The 15,054-nt window shown below is 40.3% G+C and overlaps 1 protein-coding gene across 1 annotated transcript in view; it reads left to right on the top strand.

Moving 5' to 3' along the window:
- Window positions 1-14,071, top strand: part of ppil2 (peptidylprolyl isomerase (cyclophilin)-like 2) — a 30,747-nt gene extending 16,676 nt beyond the window's left edge. Inside the window, exons 15-20 of the mRNA XM_034118328.1 lie at window positions 3,115-3,232; window positions 3,944-4,000; window positions 10,340-10,412; window positions 10,869-10,931; window positions 11,684-11,826; window positions 13,836-14,071. Of these exons, the coding sequence (XP_033974219.1) occupies window positions 3,115-3,232; window positions 3,944-4,000; window positions 10,340-10,412; window positions 10,869-10,931; window positions 11,684-11,826; window positions 13,836-13,938 (557 nt within the window). The 3' untranslated portion in view covers window positions 13,939-14,071. The remainder of the gene's footprint in view (window positions 1-3,114; window positions 3,233-3,943; window positions 4,001-10,339; window positions 10,413-10,868; window positions 10,932-11,683; window positions 11,827-13,835) is intronic.
- Window positions 14,072-15,054: the final 983 nt, after the last annotated feature.

Genomic DNA, 15,054 nt, shown 5'->3' with positions numbered 1-15,054 from the left:
GATAATAGTACACAGGCAACTGCTTTAAAACTTTGGACTATCGTCAATCATTTGTTTTCATTCTGTATCTTTTATAAGAACAGGTGTTAAAGGGGCCCTATCATTTTCAGGTTCATATTTATATTTAGTGTCTACTGGGACATGTCTCCATGCTTTAATGTACAAAAGCTCTTTATTTGTCTCATACTGCCTGTGCTGCAGCACCTCTTTTCACCCTCTGTCTGAAACCAGAGCCCAGTCTGTTTTGATTGGTTAGCTGGCCAGCTTGGTTGTGATTGGTCAACCTCTTAGAGATGTCCCGTCCTTGTTGGAGCGCTAGCAAATAGAAGTACAATGTACAAGTAATGCAGATAAAGTAAACTTGTCAGAAGAATGTATGAATACAATAAGCTAAATAATGCAGTTAATGTTGAAAGTGACCAAGTAAATGCAGGAGACTATATATGTAAATAGAATAAGATATACGAGAACAGAATGTGAAATTAAATATTGTATAGTAAAATAAAATACTGTTTATTGTAAATTGTAAGATGCTGACAGATAATTGCATTATGTTATGGAGGCACTTAACAGAGCCCAGGTGTTTAGCAGTCTTATTGCCTGTGGGATAAAACTGTCTGCATGGGTGACAATTTCATATTTTCTTTGGTATTCTGCTTTTTGGTGATACAGAAAAATCATTTATTGTCATTCTGCTTTACGGGGTTGCACAACATAATGCAGTTGTAGTTATTTTATGCTGATGAATCAAAACTAAAAAGGCTGTGCATTCCGGGCGTTTTTAGAATTTGCATTATTGGGAAAATGCAGGTACAATAAGTGTTTTGATGCAGGGGATAGAGATAGAAAAATAAGATATTGAACGTCCGAGACTTGAATTTATTTTGATTTATGTGTCAATTAAATCCTAAGAAAACTGCCCCCTGTTTTTAGAGCGGATCCCTCACACATGCGGCTGACTGCTCACTGTAGCGTTAACACTTCCTTTAAACTTCCGTAGAGCCTCATTTATCTAAAATCCTTCAGAAAAAGATTCTTCAAAGAAAAATGTTTTAAACATTGACTTGTGAATGAAATTCCACAAGAGCATTTAAAATATGAAACGAGAAGCATACGCTGGCACTTTTTTGAAATGCCCGAATAATGCGTTCATTATCGCAGATGCATCTCAGTCGGTGGAGGATATTGTGCTGATGGCATTCAATGAGTCTTTTAAAGAACATTAAAATAAATGCAGTTTGATTTAGTGCTTAACTCTTTGGTGAGAATTAATTTTCCTCTCTGGCTCTCCCTTCATTTATGATCCAGTGTTGCTCTAAGATATCAGCCAGTTGATAAATTATGCAAAAGTGTCACCAGTGGAAGTTGACGGCTGCACAAGCCGGGTTGATTGTTGGTAGTATGCTCCTACAATGCACCAATACTCAGTGTGTACATACAGCACATACGGTAGTTATATATACTGTATGCACACACTGTTCCATGCCTGTACACCAGCTGGCAGCACAGTGAAACACACCTCAAGGCGACAAATCCTCTCACCCTGTCGGGAGCCAATAAGCTCATGCAGTGTGTATTCCTGTATTCTCATCGTGATGACTCTTAATGATGAAGTCAATCTCAATTAATGATTCACAGCTGAAGGCGAACAACATGGCTCCATGTTTAAGGGCAAAGAGGTCTCCTGAAAATACATGGTGCCTTATATCTGTTTCTCTATTTTGAATATGTACTCTTGGTACAGCCTGCAATTTGTTTCCTTTCTATGCAAACTATGTAAAATGGGTTTAATCATGTCACAATGAAGTGGCAACCCTCTTGCCTGAAAGCCAAGGTGTAAATGCATAAAGGGGCCCTTATTTAGCTTTTTGGGGTTTTCCCTTTCCTGTAGTGTGTAATGGCGCGTTTCCACTACAGCGCGGAGCACGGTTTAAGAGGGCTGTGACGTCAGCGGCCCGTTTTTAGTTGCGTTTCCACTTGGCCTAGTACCGGCCGGCGGGTCCTAATTCACAGTTTTTCTGGCCTCATAAAATCGTGGGTCTAGGGCCAGAGACAACGAGGCTGAGTCGGGCTGAGTATGCTAAACTAGAGAGAGCATCGCTGGCAAGGGGGCTACAACTACAACAAGATGGACATATTTGACCGTGATTTAATTGTAATACACGTTTCAAAATGATGCCGAAGTAACAACATACTGATACCGGTTAGTAAAAACCATGAATTAATGCTTTGTCAAGTCTGCAGACAGACGGCAGGCGAAAAACCTTTTAAAATGCGTGTGTTCTAAATGGAGATTGGCTAAGCTAACGCAGTATATGTTCCGACCGTCCACACTCACAACAACGGCCTATACAGACATAAATAAAGCAGCGACTGTATTCACCATGACACAGGCAGTCTGTGGTTTGTACTTGTTTAACTTTTGTCTAGTTTCTGAACATATATGAGGAGCTGTGAGCTCTGAGTGCTAACAGCTAACGGCTGTGTTGTTTTTCTGGGGTTCTCATTGAAGATGACGTCACGGCTCCGCCTACACTGCGTTACTATAGATACTACCCCAGTTCCTAAACTGTAATGGAAATGCGCCATAAAGTGAGCCAGTCCTAACGAGGCCCAGCCATACCGAGCGAGGCCGAGCGAGGCCGTGTAGTGGAAATGCGCCATTATATACAGTAGGTTGTTGGGCTGTAAATGATCTGCAAAGGCTAAAATCCCAAAGTTCCCTCCAGAGGGAGTTTCTCTCCCACAAATCCATTGGACTCCTTTGTAACATAGTGACATCACTATGTACCACTCTAACACTATGTAACACTCAATTGGCTAGTGCTCCAAAACATGGTACGTGATAGGCTAAGGGAAGGGACCTTTCTAAGCGGTCGACCAACAATAACAGCTGACCAATCACAGCCGACTGGAGCTTTTTGAACATTAAAGCATGTAAACATGTCACAGTAGAGGCACAAAATACAATTATGAACCTGAAAAGGAGCATAAAAAGACCCCTTGAACAAGGTGCTTTTAGTTTCTCAGACCTAAGAGCAATAAGAACTTGTGTTGTCGATCTCTCTCTTTTTCTTCTCCTCTTCCTCCCTCACCCACCTTCTCCCTTCCCAGGAGGGGAATCCTTCTGGGGGAAACCTTTCAAGGATGAGTTTCGGCCCAACCTGTCTCACACTGGCCGAGGGGTTCTCAGCATGGCAAACTCTGGTCCAAACACCAACAAATCTCAGTTGTAAGAACTGCTCTTTTTTAAAAGCTTAAACTTTGAACTCTTTGTTTTATAGAAAGTCAGTCAGCAGGGAGTTATGTTTTGTTCTTTGCTGTCTGTTACTTACTTTTTGTTCTTTGGCCCCACAGGCGAATGAAAGAAGAAATAAATCAATGCTTGCAGAAAACATTTTCTTCTGTTGACAGACAATCATCTTGTGTATTTTGGTATTTTCTTAATTAGTACTTAAGAGTCCTGTTTTTAACATTCTCATTCAAAAAAAGTCAATTTAAACAATGACCTTTCTTACATATAGGAAAAGTGTTCTAAACACTGTAAACGTAATTTAGTTCTGATTATGAACTTAAAAACGATGCACTATTTAAATCTGAAGTTTTCATTTGAGATTTGAGCTCGTAATTGTGTCTTTGGTAAACTTTATTGATGGTGTAGTCAACAAGTGATTCTGGAATAAACCATAATGACTAAATAATAATTGTAATGTCAAATATCTTAATAGGATAAGGTAAACAATGTTTAATACAGCGCAATTATAAACACTTGTAAATGAAAGTCCTCATATGGGATAATAACAACATTAGAACGTTTAATTTACAATTTACTCTAAGATTATATACTGCTTATTATTATTTGTAAGGCAAAGCTCTCTTTTTATATTTGTTAGTTTACTACACGGTTAACCTATTAATTTTCTGTATCTTGTTTTTCTCTCAGCTTCATTACGTTCCGGTCGTGCGCCTACCTCGACAGGAAGCACACAATCTTTGGAAGGTAAACCTATGTTATTTTTTTTACTGTGCAAGATTGATGCATTTAACTTCAAAATATACATGTTTGTTTTAGGTACGCCCACCATAGTCCCTTAAAGAGGCCCTATTACACTTTTGGGGTTTTCCCTTTCCTGTACTGCTTTATATATGTTTTAGTGCAATGGTCTGTAAATGCTTGAATCTCAAAGTTCCCTCCATGGGGGTTTCTCTTCCACACATGAACCTCCCCCCCCCCCTGCCTGAAATGCCTCTGTTGTAATCCTTTGTTTACTTCCTGCTCATAGTGACATCACTATGTAACACTCACGCTTTTATTGGCTAGCGCTCCAACACATTGGACATGATAGGCTAAAGGCCCTGACACACCAAACTGACACCAAACTGACACCAAAGAACACGTACGACGGAACACGACTGTTGTGTCTCCTCACGTCTCCTGCGTCTTGGCCAACAGTCGCACTGGAACACACCGCAAAGACTTCAGCCGACGGCCAAGTAGCACGTACGAACTGCGCATGCGTGAGTGGCAATACCTCTCCTTACCAGCAGGCGGCGGTAGTGTGTATTCGTCATTCAAAAGAGGCAACAACCGGAAGACAGACTGCGTGATACACCGAGAGAAGAAGAACAGACTGCGTGATATAAACAAACAACAAATAGCGTGTGCGTTCCATTGTCACTCTACAGCGAGAAGCTCATGGGGCTTTCCCGAACCTGTGTCGAGAGCTGGAGTTAAATTAAATCTCAGATTTGCCTTTTTTTGCCGTTTGTTTGGGTCCCTCACTTCCGTTTCGCTTCTCATGCACTGATTCGGTAGCTGAACAGCCAGAGTGATTTCTTTTGCCGACGGCCTTTAGCCGACAGCCGGCGGAAGGTGACGAAAGACACAACGGTGCAGGACACACCAATCTGAGTAGGGCGACAGGACGCTCATCGACGGCCAGACATCTATCGACGGTGTGTCCGGGCCTTAAGAGGCCAATCACAACAGAGCCAGCCAGCCAACCAATCCGAGCAGACTGGGCTCTGGTTTCAGACAGAGGGTGAAAAGAGGTGCTGCAGCACAGACAGTCTTGGAAAAAGAAAGATGCACAAAATACAAATATATGAAACCTGAAAAGGAGCAGAATAGGGCCCCTTTAATATCCTGTGAGAAACATTGATTGGGTAAACACCCCATGTTCACTTTAGCTTTTTATCTGTTCTTCATTATCCCTCTTTTTTGCTCTTAGTCTTTTCCTTACTGTCCGACTGTTGTTTATAACCTTCTCATGTAATTCTTTGGTTGCTTTGGAAGTCCATCAATTGGTTAGATTGTGTGACTCCCGGCCAAGGGCAGTGAAATATTTAGAAGATGCTCATTTTTAACCGCTGGCTCTCTCTAGCTGCTGTGCTGGCTTTTATCTCACATGACTGTCCTTTTTAGAGAGAGCCCTGTCAGTTGTCTAAAAACATTCTGACGGCTTTCTGCTGCCTCATTCTTCACATGGTCAACACACTTTAAAAAGCTTCTGCTCTAGCCCCCGCGTCCAGCTTCCTCTCCTTTCCAGACGGTATTCTTTGTCGTTCCCATTAAATCTGCAGAGACCGTCCACTTTACCCGATCTAGACATAATGTGGACTCTTTCACAGAGGAACGTTTCTTTTGAAATGCAAATCGAGCAGACTCTTTCCGTCTTTTTTGGTGATGTTGTTCAGGTTTGAACACAGCCAGGTAGTCTAATTGAGGTTCTTTAAGCTTGAAAGCTCTCTCAGGACCAGGGGGCTTTCTTTAGGCATTAAAGGCCTTTAAAACTGGGAGTGTGACAAAGAAACAAAGCAAACATTTGAAAAACTTGTCTGCAGGAAATGATGGACTCAACATCATTCCCTATTTTTTCAGTTTCCTTTTAGTGAAATGCTCTAAACTAATTTGGCCCATCACTGTCACACAGTGACGTGATGTGTATGTCGAGGGGGATTTTTTTGGTGGAAGGAATGAACTGATAGAGTGGAGCTGGTATGCGATGCTTTGTTGGCGTGTGAAATAATTGCAAGATAAAACTTCCTATTGTTTAAAGACCTCACTACTGCTACATTTTTTAATATGTTCTATCCTTTGACTGTCAATGATTACTATATGGTCCCTATTGTATTCTGCCTGTCTTTTTAATAATTATTTTATTAGAGAATTGACAGTAGAGAGATGACAGGAAATATGGTGTGTGTGAGAGACAGCCTAAAATACTCGTGGCCTAGGTTTAACTATCTATTAGATAGATAGATGGATAGATAGATTTCAGTGTTGAGACCGACATCTCCTAGTAATATGCCAGTCAATCCTCCTCCTACACAATTTAACCTTTCCTTGACCCGAAATTCTCTTTCTTCTCCTTATCTAAAGTGACGGCACTGCTCAAGCACAGGGATGGATTTCTTACTGAATGAATGTTGCTGCTTTTGTCCTCACTAGATATATAGTCAAAGAACATATGCTAATCTGGAAACGGCTAAAATGTCTTGGATGACATTAGAAAATATTCCATCATGTAGGTGTTAAAGTATAGGGGAAAAGATGTTTGAGATGTGAGGTGTTGAAAACCTGTTCGTTAAAAGCAGATTTACTGGGACCCTAATAGTTTTGTGTTATATTGCACCTCATCCAGTGTTCAGAGCTCCTTCGTTTATGCTAACGCTTGGATGCGATGTGGCCTATGAAGCACCCCCTGCTAACTATTGGCTGTACTGTTCTAGGTAGTAAGCCGGCTGTTAAAGTACATTCTGGTAGTGGCCAAATGGCATTACTACAACTACCGTGTAATAATGGCGCGTTTCCACTACAGCGCGGAGCACGGTTTAAGAGGGCTGTGACGTCAGCGGCCCGTCTTTGGTTGCGTTTCCACTTGGCCTAGTACCGGCCGGCGGGTCCTAATTCACAGTTTTTCTGGCCTCATAAAATCGTGGTTCTAGGGCCAGAGACAACGAGGCTGAGTCGGGCTGAGTATGCTAAACTAGAGAGAACGTCGCTGGCAAGGGGGCTACAACTACAACAAGATGGACATATTTGACCGTGATTTAATTGTAATACACGTTTCAAAATGATGCCGAAGTAACAACATACTGATACCGGTTAGTAAAAACCATGAATTAATGCTTTGTCAAGTCTGCAGACAGACGGCAGGCGAAAAACCTTTTAAAATGCGTGTTTTCTAAATGGAGATTGGCTAAGCTAACGCAGTATATGCTCCGACCGTCCACACTCACAACAACGGCCTATACAGACATAAATAAAGCAGCGACTGTATTCGTCATGACACAGACAGTCTGTGGTTTGTACTTGTTTAACTTTTGTCTAGTTTCTGAACATATATGAGGAGCTGTGAGCTCTGAGTGCTAACCGCTAACGGCTGTGTTGTTTTTCTGGGGTTCTCATTGAAGATGACGTCACGGCTCCGCCTACACTGCGTTACTATAGATACTGCCCCAGTTCCTAAACTGTAATGGAAATGCGCCATTAAGTGAGCCAGTCCTAACGAGGCCCAGCCATACCGAGCGGGGCCGAGCGAGGCCGTGTAGTGGCAACGCGCGACCATGTCATCATCGGGCCCAAAACTTTTTTCCATTAATTAACATTGGGAAGAAAACTCTGTAAATCAGCAGATTTTCTTCTTTTTGAACGAAATCAAATACCCAGTGATAACACAAATCGCTTATTTAAATCCTAAATGTCATAAAAGTTGTCAATCCATTCATTTGACTGGCCAAATGACAGTACTAACGAAAGAAAGAAAACTAAAGATTAAAGAAAACTCTGTAAATCAGCAGATATTCTTCTTTTTGAGCGAAATCAAATACCCAGGGCTAACATTGGAAAATTGCTTATATAATAATTTGTTCCTAAAAGTGTATCAAATTTGATAAAAGATGAATCTATAGTTATTTTCCTGCTCTATTAACTTGACTGAGCAGAGATCGGCCGTGACGCTGCGGTGGGGCAGCACATTTGAGGCGGGGCTTAAGGAAACGCAAAAGTGCATGCTCCATGGTCCTAATTGCTGGAAGACCCCTAAAAGGTCATTTTGTCTTCATGCGCCACTGAGCGACTTTCAAAGGAATGAACGGCCCTGCCTCCAACACTATCTATCCAATTCTCCTTACACATCCTGAGGTTTGTGTGTCTTCTCACTCGACACATTGTAACAAGAGCCCCCGAAGGAGCAGCTGGACAAAGATTTTGCATTTAAAGGAGCAAGGCGAGAGCAACTGCTTTAAAGTGCTCTGCGGCATGGGAGTTGCTCACTGATACACCTCCTGGCCCTCAGCATTTGACACACTCTCTATCTTCAGAGGTGATTTTCTCAGCTGTGTTTAAGAGGCCAGTGGTGCTGATAACAGAGACTTGTGTTCACTGTCTGAGGATTATATTCAGGTCTGCACAAAAATCCCAGCGGCTGTAGGAAATTCCCATTATCAAAAAAAAGAAAAAGGGTGAGAGGGAAGTACACCTGTTTTTTTGATTGACCAATGGAAATATTTTATTTAACTTTTTAAGTTTTAGGTGCTTTGTTGATTTCTCATCACTTCAATGTTGCAGCACAGAGCCAAAAGACCAAATAAAGGAATTGCTCGTAGGGAGGACCCTACAGAGAATTATCACCTGAATCTGCAGCGCCTCTTGGCTTTACAGAGCTTTATCGTTTGAGCTCATTGTTTAGCTGTCTGGCTGTAATTGTATTGCTTTGGTTTACTCACCCCACAGCAAGCAGCTGTTTTCAGAGTGAACTCTCTTACTATGCATTACCTGCCAAACGCCAACCTGCAGACAGACTTAGTTAGAGACCATCGGGGGAACATAGTCGATTATAGAGAGCTGCAGGAATCGGTCCTAAAACCTGATGTGAGTTAACACTAATGGTTTCCTCTTCTCACAGACAATTGGTTTTTAATGGGTTTTTGGTTTAATGCCCGAATAAACCTGCACTATAGCTCTAATGGTCTTTGTTTAAGCTGGTTCACTTTTTATTCTACATCATAAATACCCCACTTCTGACATCTGTTGGGAACATACTGAATGTTCTCTTCTAGTATCAGAGTAGCACATGATAACAAAGGCCCAACTGTAGCTGTGTACGTAACCGGATGTATGATTACCTAGAAGAGCATCAGGACTGTTTTAGGCATATGATAGCTATGTGACAACGATGAAGATGATGATTCAGCCTCTATGGAGATAGGCATATGACAGTCATGTTTATTGCTTACGCAGGCCTTAGCTAATCTGAACTAAACATTGAATACTGCTTTGAACCGGTATTCTGCATCTTGTGACTGTGTAACTCCCTCTCTTGTATATAAGCAAGTCAAGGACACTGTTCTGGGAACTAGTTGTCCCACGCAGCCCTGTATGTGATGACTACTTCCATTCTTGCAAGGATAATAAATACATGTATCCTGATATTGGTGGTGACGTTAAAGTCATGCGACCTTGGTGTAGTTTGTTTACAACTGACAATAGCTATTTACTTCTGATAAATGCATTTAAGCTTCAAAAATCGTAAAAGTGGTGTCTGTTTGTAAAGATGATCCTGCTGAACGAAACATAGAATTATCACAAACTTTTGTTTGCCATAGATCTTATTTTCTGCAAAGATCCAGGCGCAATGGTTACTCCTGGATTATGCCTGCCAGGTACTTTATCGATACACAACTCTTTTTAGCAGCTTAAAAGATGAATACATCTCTCAGTAGTTGGTGGAGACCAAAAACGGAGCTAAAAGAGAGACAATATTTGACTTGCATTAATCTGGTGGACATAAAGAACTCCAACTGAGTCGTAGTGTTTCTCAAAACACTCAAATCTACAGTGAGGTTTCTTCTTTGATGCAGTGTCTTGCATGGAGTTGGACACAGTACTGTTGCAGGTCTGAACATGAAATAAAAGTGAATTCCTGCAGCCTCTTCCACTACAAGGTCAGCAGCAGTCGACTGAAGTTCAGCCGCCATGTAAATCAGAGTGATTTCGTGTCAAGCTCAAGGGCATTTCAGCCGGATGGAATGTGTCACAGGAATCTGAACTTAGTTTCGTTATACTCTTTGAAACCAACCATGCACAGCCCTCATGTGATGATGAACATCAGTCTTTACAGAGGATATGAGATATCTACAGGGAAGATTCAATCAGGTCTCTAATGGTTACATTTTTAGATTTTCTTGAGAGGGATAGGCTGCCTTCATTTGATATTTTCTTGTAAAATATCCAAATGATCTGGGACCTTTGTGGCTAGCTCCGGTCTCTCTTGCTCTTATATTGTTGTGCAGTAATTAGGTCATGAAGTATGTTTGTTTTTCACTTTCCTCGCAGGATTGTTGGTGGATTTGAGGCGCTTACAGCCATGGAGAATGTGGAGAGTGATCCCAAATCAGACAAACCAAAGGTAGGAATCGGTGACCTTCAAGGTCCAGATTGGCTTAGATAATTAAAATCAAGAATACAATTAAAATGATAGTATATTCAAATGTAAAACGAAATCTCCAAATGTTTTTCAGCACAGTACCATGACAGTATTTTGACCCTTATATGGATTGTTTCAAAAACAAGGTGCTAGTTAGAGATGAGTTAGAAATGCCAATGAGGATTTATTATACTATTCTATTGTTAATTTAAAAATATGCTTTAAAAACAAAACAAATACAGCTACAAATGTATAATATCGTCAGTCATGTTTTTCTGCTGTTATCAAGGGACTTCATAATTTAGATATTGGTATTATTAAGTAAAATTGACTAACATTTTAGATATTTTAATAATGTAATAATGTCCAGCATAAGTCCGGATTTCACGTCGAGCCGTGTCCTTTTTGGTTACACATTTGTGTTTGTTTGTTTTACAGTCGGAGATCAAGATCATAACTGCCACTGTGTTTGTGGACCCGTACGAAGAGGCTGACGCTCAGGTGATTATCTCTCTGTTTGCATATATAAACAATGCTGACTTTCCTGCATGCTTAACATCCTTTGTGAGTACTTGCAGTGCAGAGCGTTAAGGATTTGGATAGTGAAACATTTTTATTGTAGCAGATTTGAATTGAAATGGTGTGCAATCGTGTCGAACTCTGCAAGTACTTCTATCTGCACAGAGAAGGTCCAACAACCTTACATTTAATCCATTCATTCATCATTTCATCCAGGAAATGATCTGCAGCCAATAAGTTATGTCCAATAGGACCTCAAACCTTGATTGATTATTTTTTCAAACATTGCCCAAAATGGTGCAATAAAGCAGGAGATACTAAAGAGAAGCCTTTGTCCCCAATCATCTCTGCTGGTTGACACATTTTTAAATTGACTTAAAAGGCATTGAATTCATCTAAAAATAAGGGCTTCATTGTTATTAAATTGTCTTAAATAAATCAAACATTTTGAAAAAAACTTGAGCATGCTAAGACATGGGAAGAAGGGTTTTTGTGAATTGTTGTTGAGTGGAACAACATAAAAAGAAATCATTGGTAATATTGAACTGTTTGCCTCTGCCGCATCTTGCAAGACATTGTCAGAGTTTAGATCCAAGCGGTGGTAACCGTTAACCACATGTAACCGCTTTTACATTCGTAACAATGATGCACAGTGCAAGTGCCAAAGTGGAAGTAACCGTTGATGAGCATAAAGTCCTGTGAGCAGATTTATTTGATTTTAAATATGATTTCAGATCGCAGCAGAGCGAGCGCAGGAGCTGCAGAAGCAGGAGGACGAGAGGGAGCAGACCAGCATCGCCCGGAAGAAAGCCAAGGGGGAAGAGGCGCCGAAGACCTTCAAAGCGGGTGTGGGGAAATACATCAACCCTGCCACCACGTAAGGACACACATGCACACTGATTTACTATTCACCAAACTGTACTCTGCTCCTGCTTTTAGAAGAATAATTGGATGATAAAACTTAAAACATTATGATTACATAGTGACACAGAGCCATTAGAAACAGAATGTGAACAATTTCCAATTAAGTAGAATAGTATACATTTCCCCCAATGGGGATGTTTAAGGTTTACTGTCTGTGTTTTTGTGATTTAACAACATTAGCATCATACTTCCGTAACATAGTGGCATTAATGTAACGCTTCTTCTTTTAGCTAGGGCTCCAACACATTGTAGGTTAGACTAATAGGCAGGACAAATCTAAGCGGTTGACCAATCACAACAGAGCCGGCCAGCTAACCAATCAGATCAGACTGGGCTCTGGTTTCAGACAGAGGGTGAAAAGAGGTGCTGCAGCACAGGCAGTAGGAGAGAAATAAAGAGCTTTTGGAACATTAAAGCATGGAGACACGTCCCAGTAGAGACACTACATACTGATATACACCTGAAACAGTAATAATAGGGCTGCAACAGCTGTTTTGGGCAGTGCACTTATGATGAAGAGATAGAATCATTATGTTCTCACTTTGAAATCCCTATAGCTGCATTTCAAGGAAGGAAGAGTATAAAATAACATATGCTTTGCAGGTCTCCCTTGAAAAAGAGATCTATGATCTCAATGGGACCGTCTGGTTAAATAAAGGTTTGATATGCACATGTTTCATATAAGTATCTTTACATAATGTCTAACCGTGTAGCGTGAGTGGTAATATTGAAATGACTGTCGTTATGCAGAGCGAGGGTACATTAACTGAACCTGAAATGCCAAAGAAGGCATTAGAGATAATTATGCTCATATTTTTCACTCTTTTCTGGTGTTTTATCTTCAGATCTTCTTCTTCTTATCCTTCTCCTGTCATCACATCGTATTCACGTATTCACATTAACACAGAGTATGTCAGTATAATGCTCCCAAATGACAGCCCGTCTATTCTCCCCAGACAGTTAAACATGGCATATGGGGTGTTTCAGCACTCATTATGGGGCTTTTCAGGGCTTTGTCAGCAGTGAGATGTTTTTCATTTATTCATTTAAGATAATAGAGCCTCATTCATCCCCAGGAAAATGCAAATGTAAAAGATATGTATGTATGTACAGAGTTATGTTTTGTATGGAGTTGTATATATTGTATGTATGAATGTATTTCCAGAATAATTCTGAAAGGTAAGAAAGAAAAGTTAAAAGGAATAGTACGGTGGCCGACAGGGGCAAACGCGCTCTAATGGCCCAAAATAATTACATCAGGAGAAATGCATTGCACTTTCAAAAAATGATGCAAATATAGAAACACAAATGTGCCAAAACGCACGCATGTGAAGAAACATCTTCACCAACTTGACACCACATGTGCAGCGTTGACTAAAAGCGCAGCATAAAAAAAAAAAGTTGCAAATATAAAACGCTGTAAGAACCTATAAACACAACAGAACTGAGGACACTAAAAAGTGACGCACACAGCTGGACCGGAGCGCTTGTTGACGTTCGGGGATTAGAAAGTTGGCAAACAATCACTGTCAATGGTAAATGAACTAATATGTACATTTAATTGGCTTATTTTAACAATGTGATCGCATGATACCTTCTGATCTTTTTGCAGTAATTATTATTAATAATTCAAGTATTAATATAAGCTAGCTAGCTAACGCAGCTAATCTAGTCATTTCAAAAATACAGAAAAAACCCTAACAATTATCAAACAGACTAACTCTGCCAACAGTCGCAGTTGGCCAACTTTATAATCCCCAAATGTCAACAAATGCTCTGATCCGCGCTTGTTCCAGCTGTGTGAAGTTTCTTCATTTGCATGTTTTTGAAATAGAAATGTTGACTTTTTTTCTAATGTAAGTGTTTTAGGTTGTTGTAGTGTGTTTGCCCGTTGGCCAACGTAAACAAGAGACACGCAAATGCTCGATAAAAACAGCTGATTGTGATATTCTTCTCCCTCAGAAAACGACCGGCTGCTGTAGATGAAAGCGGGCCGTCCACCAGCGGAGCGGTGCCTAAAAAGTCCAAGGGCAAGACCAACCTCGGAGACTTTAGCTCCTGGTAGCACCGAAACATTTAGCATTCACCAGTCTGGATTCTGACTGGTCGGGTTGAGCGCAACACAATTATTGTCATTTATACATTTGTCTCTCTACATTTGTCATGTGAAACCATTAAAGTTACTTTTTACAAAGATGGTGACGTTATCTAATTGTTCACCTCTCCCTTTGAAGACACTGTATGGCTGTTGTTTTAAAGACAATGTATTGACATCTGCGATAATAAAAAAAGAGCAGTATAAAGATTTATCTGCACTTATCAAAAGGAAAATCAATATCGTAAGCAACAAATCTCATCTTTGACATTCATGATAGTCTAATCAATAATTGGGCTAAAACCTGACTGATATCCTTTTGTCCTGCACAGTTTAATCACTGCAAAGAGAACTTGTGAACATGATTAACTCCTGACACCTCAGTTAGTTTTCTGGTGAAGAATGACGACATGCAGGCGTTTTCAGACATGTTTTGTTACTTTGGCTCAACGCCCATGTGTTTTAGTGGATTTGCTCCGTCACGTTTCTATAATCATTTAGCACAGCGCTCCAAAGAAAGATTTGTACTTCTTGAATCAAAGCCAAGGTGGCCCACACATAAAACAGTTAAAATATCGAGCCTGGTCCCTTTGTTATATCCACACTTTTGGTTTGGTTATTCAGGACACACACAGCATCGCTTAGTTTAAGTGTGACCTGAGAATGCAAGAATTAATGCAATGAAAATGTGATGCTATTATTTTTGTACGGTGGCATGCAGTCAAGGCTCCGGTTTTCATTGTTAGATGTATAGTCATGTCGGTACAGACATTTGCATCATGGGATTTGAAAGAAGGTAATTTCACAATGTTACACAGCAATTGTTTTTTGCATCATATGCAAGAATCGTTTTTGATCTGTAAAATGTACAGGCATATACAATTCACTAGGTAAACCAGAGACATTTTCTGACTGATTGTTTTCAGGTTTCTAATAATGTGTATATAGACTTAAATGCCTAAACAACTATAAAATGGCCAAATCATTTTTGTTATCTGCTTATTCAATCTCTCTTTATTCCCCTCTTGCTCTTTGTGATCACCTTCACTGTTGTCAAACACGATAATTGTGTCGCCTACATACATT

Source organism: Trematomus bernacchii, unplaced genomic scaffold (assembly GCF_902827165.1).
Source record: "Trematomus bernacchii unplaced genomic scaffold, fTreBer1.1, whole genome shotgun sequence".
Taxonomy (NCBI): domain Eukaryota; kingdom Metazoa; phylum Chordata; class Actinopteri; order Perciformes; family Nototheniidae; genus Trematomus; species Trematomus bernacchii.
The sequence above is the reverse complement of the archived record's forward strand: the minus strand, read 5'-3'. Positions and strand labels throughout refer to the sequence as shown.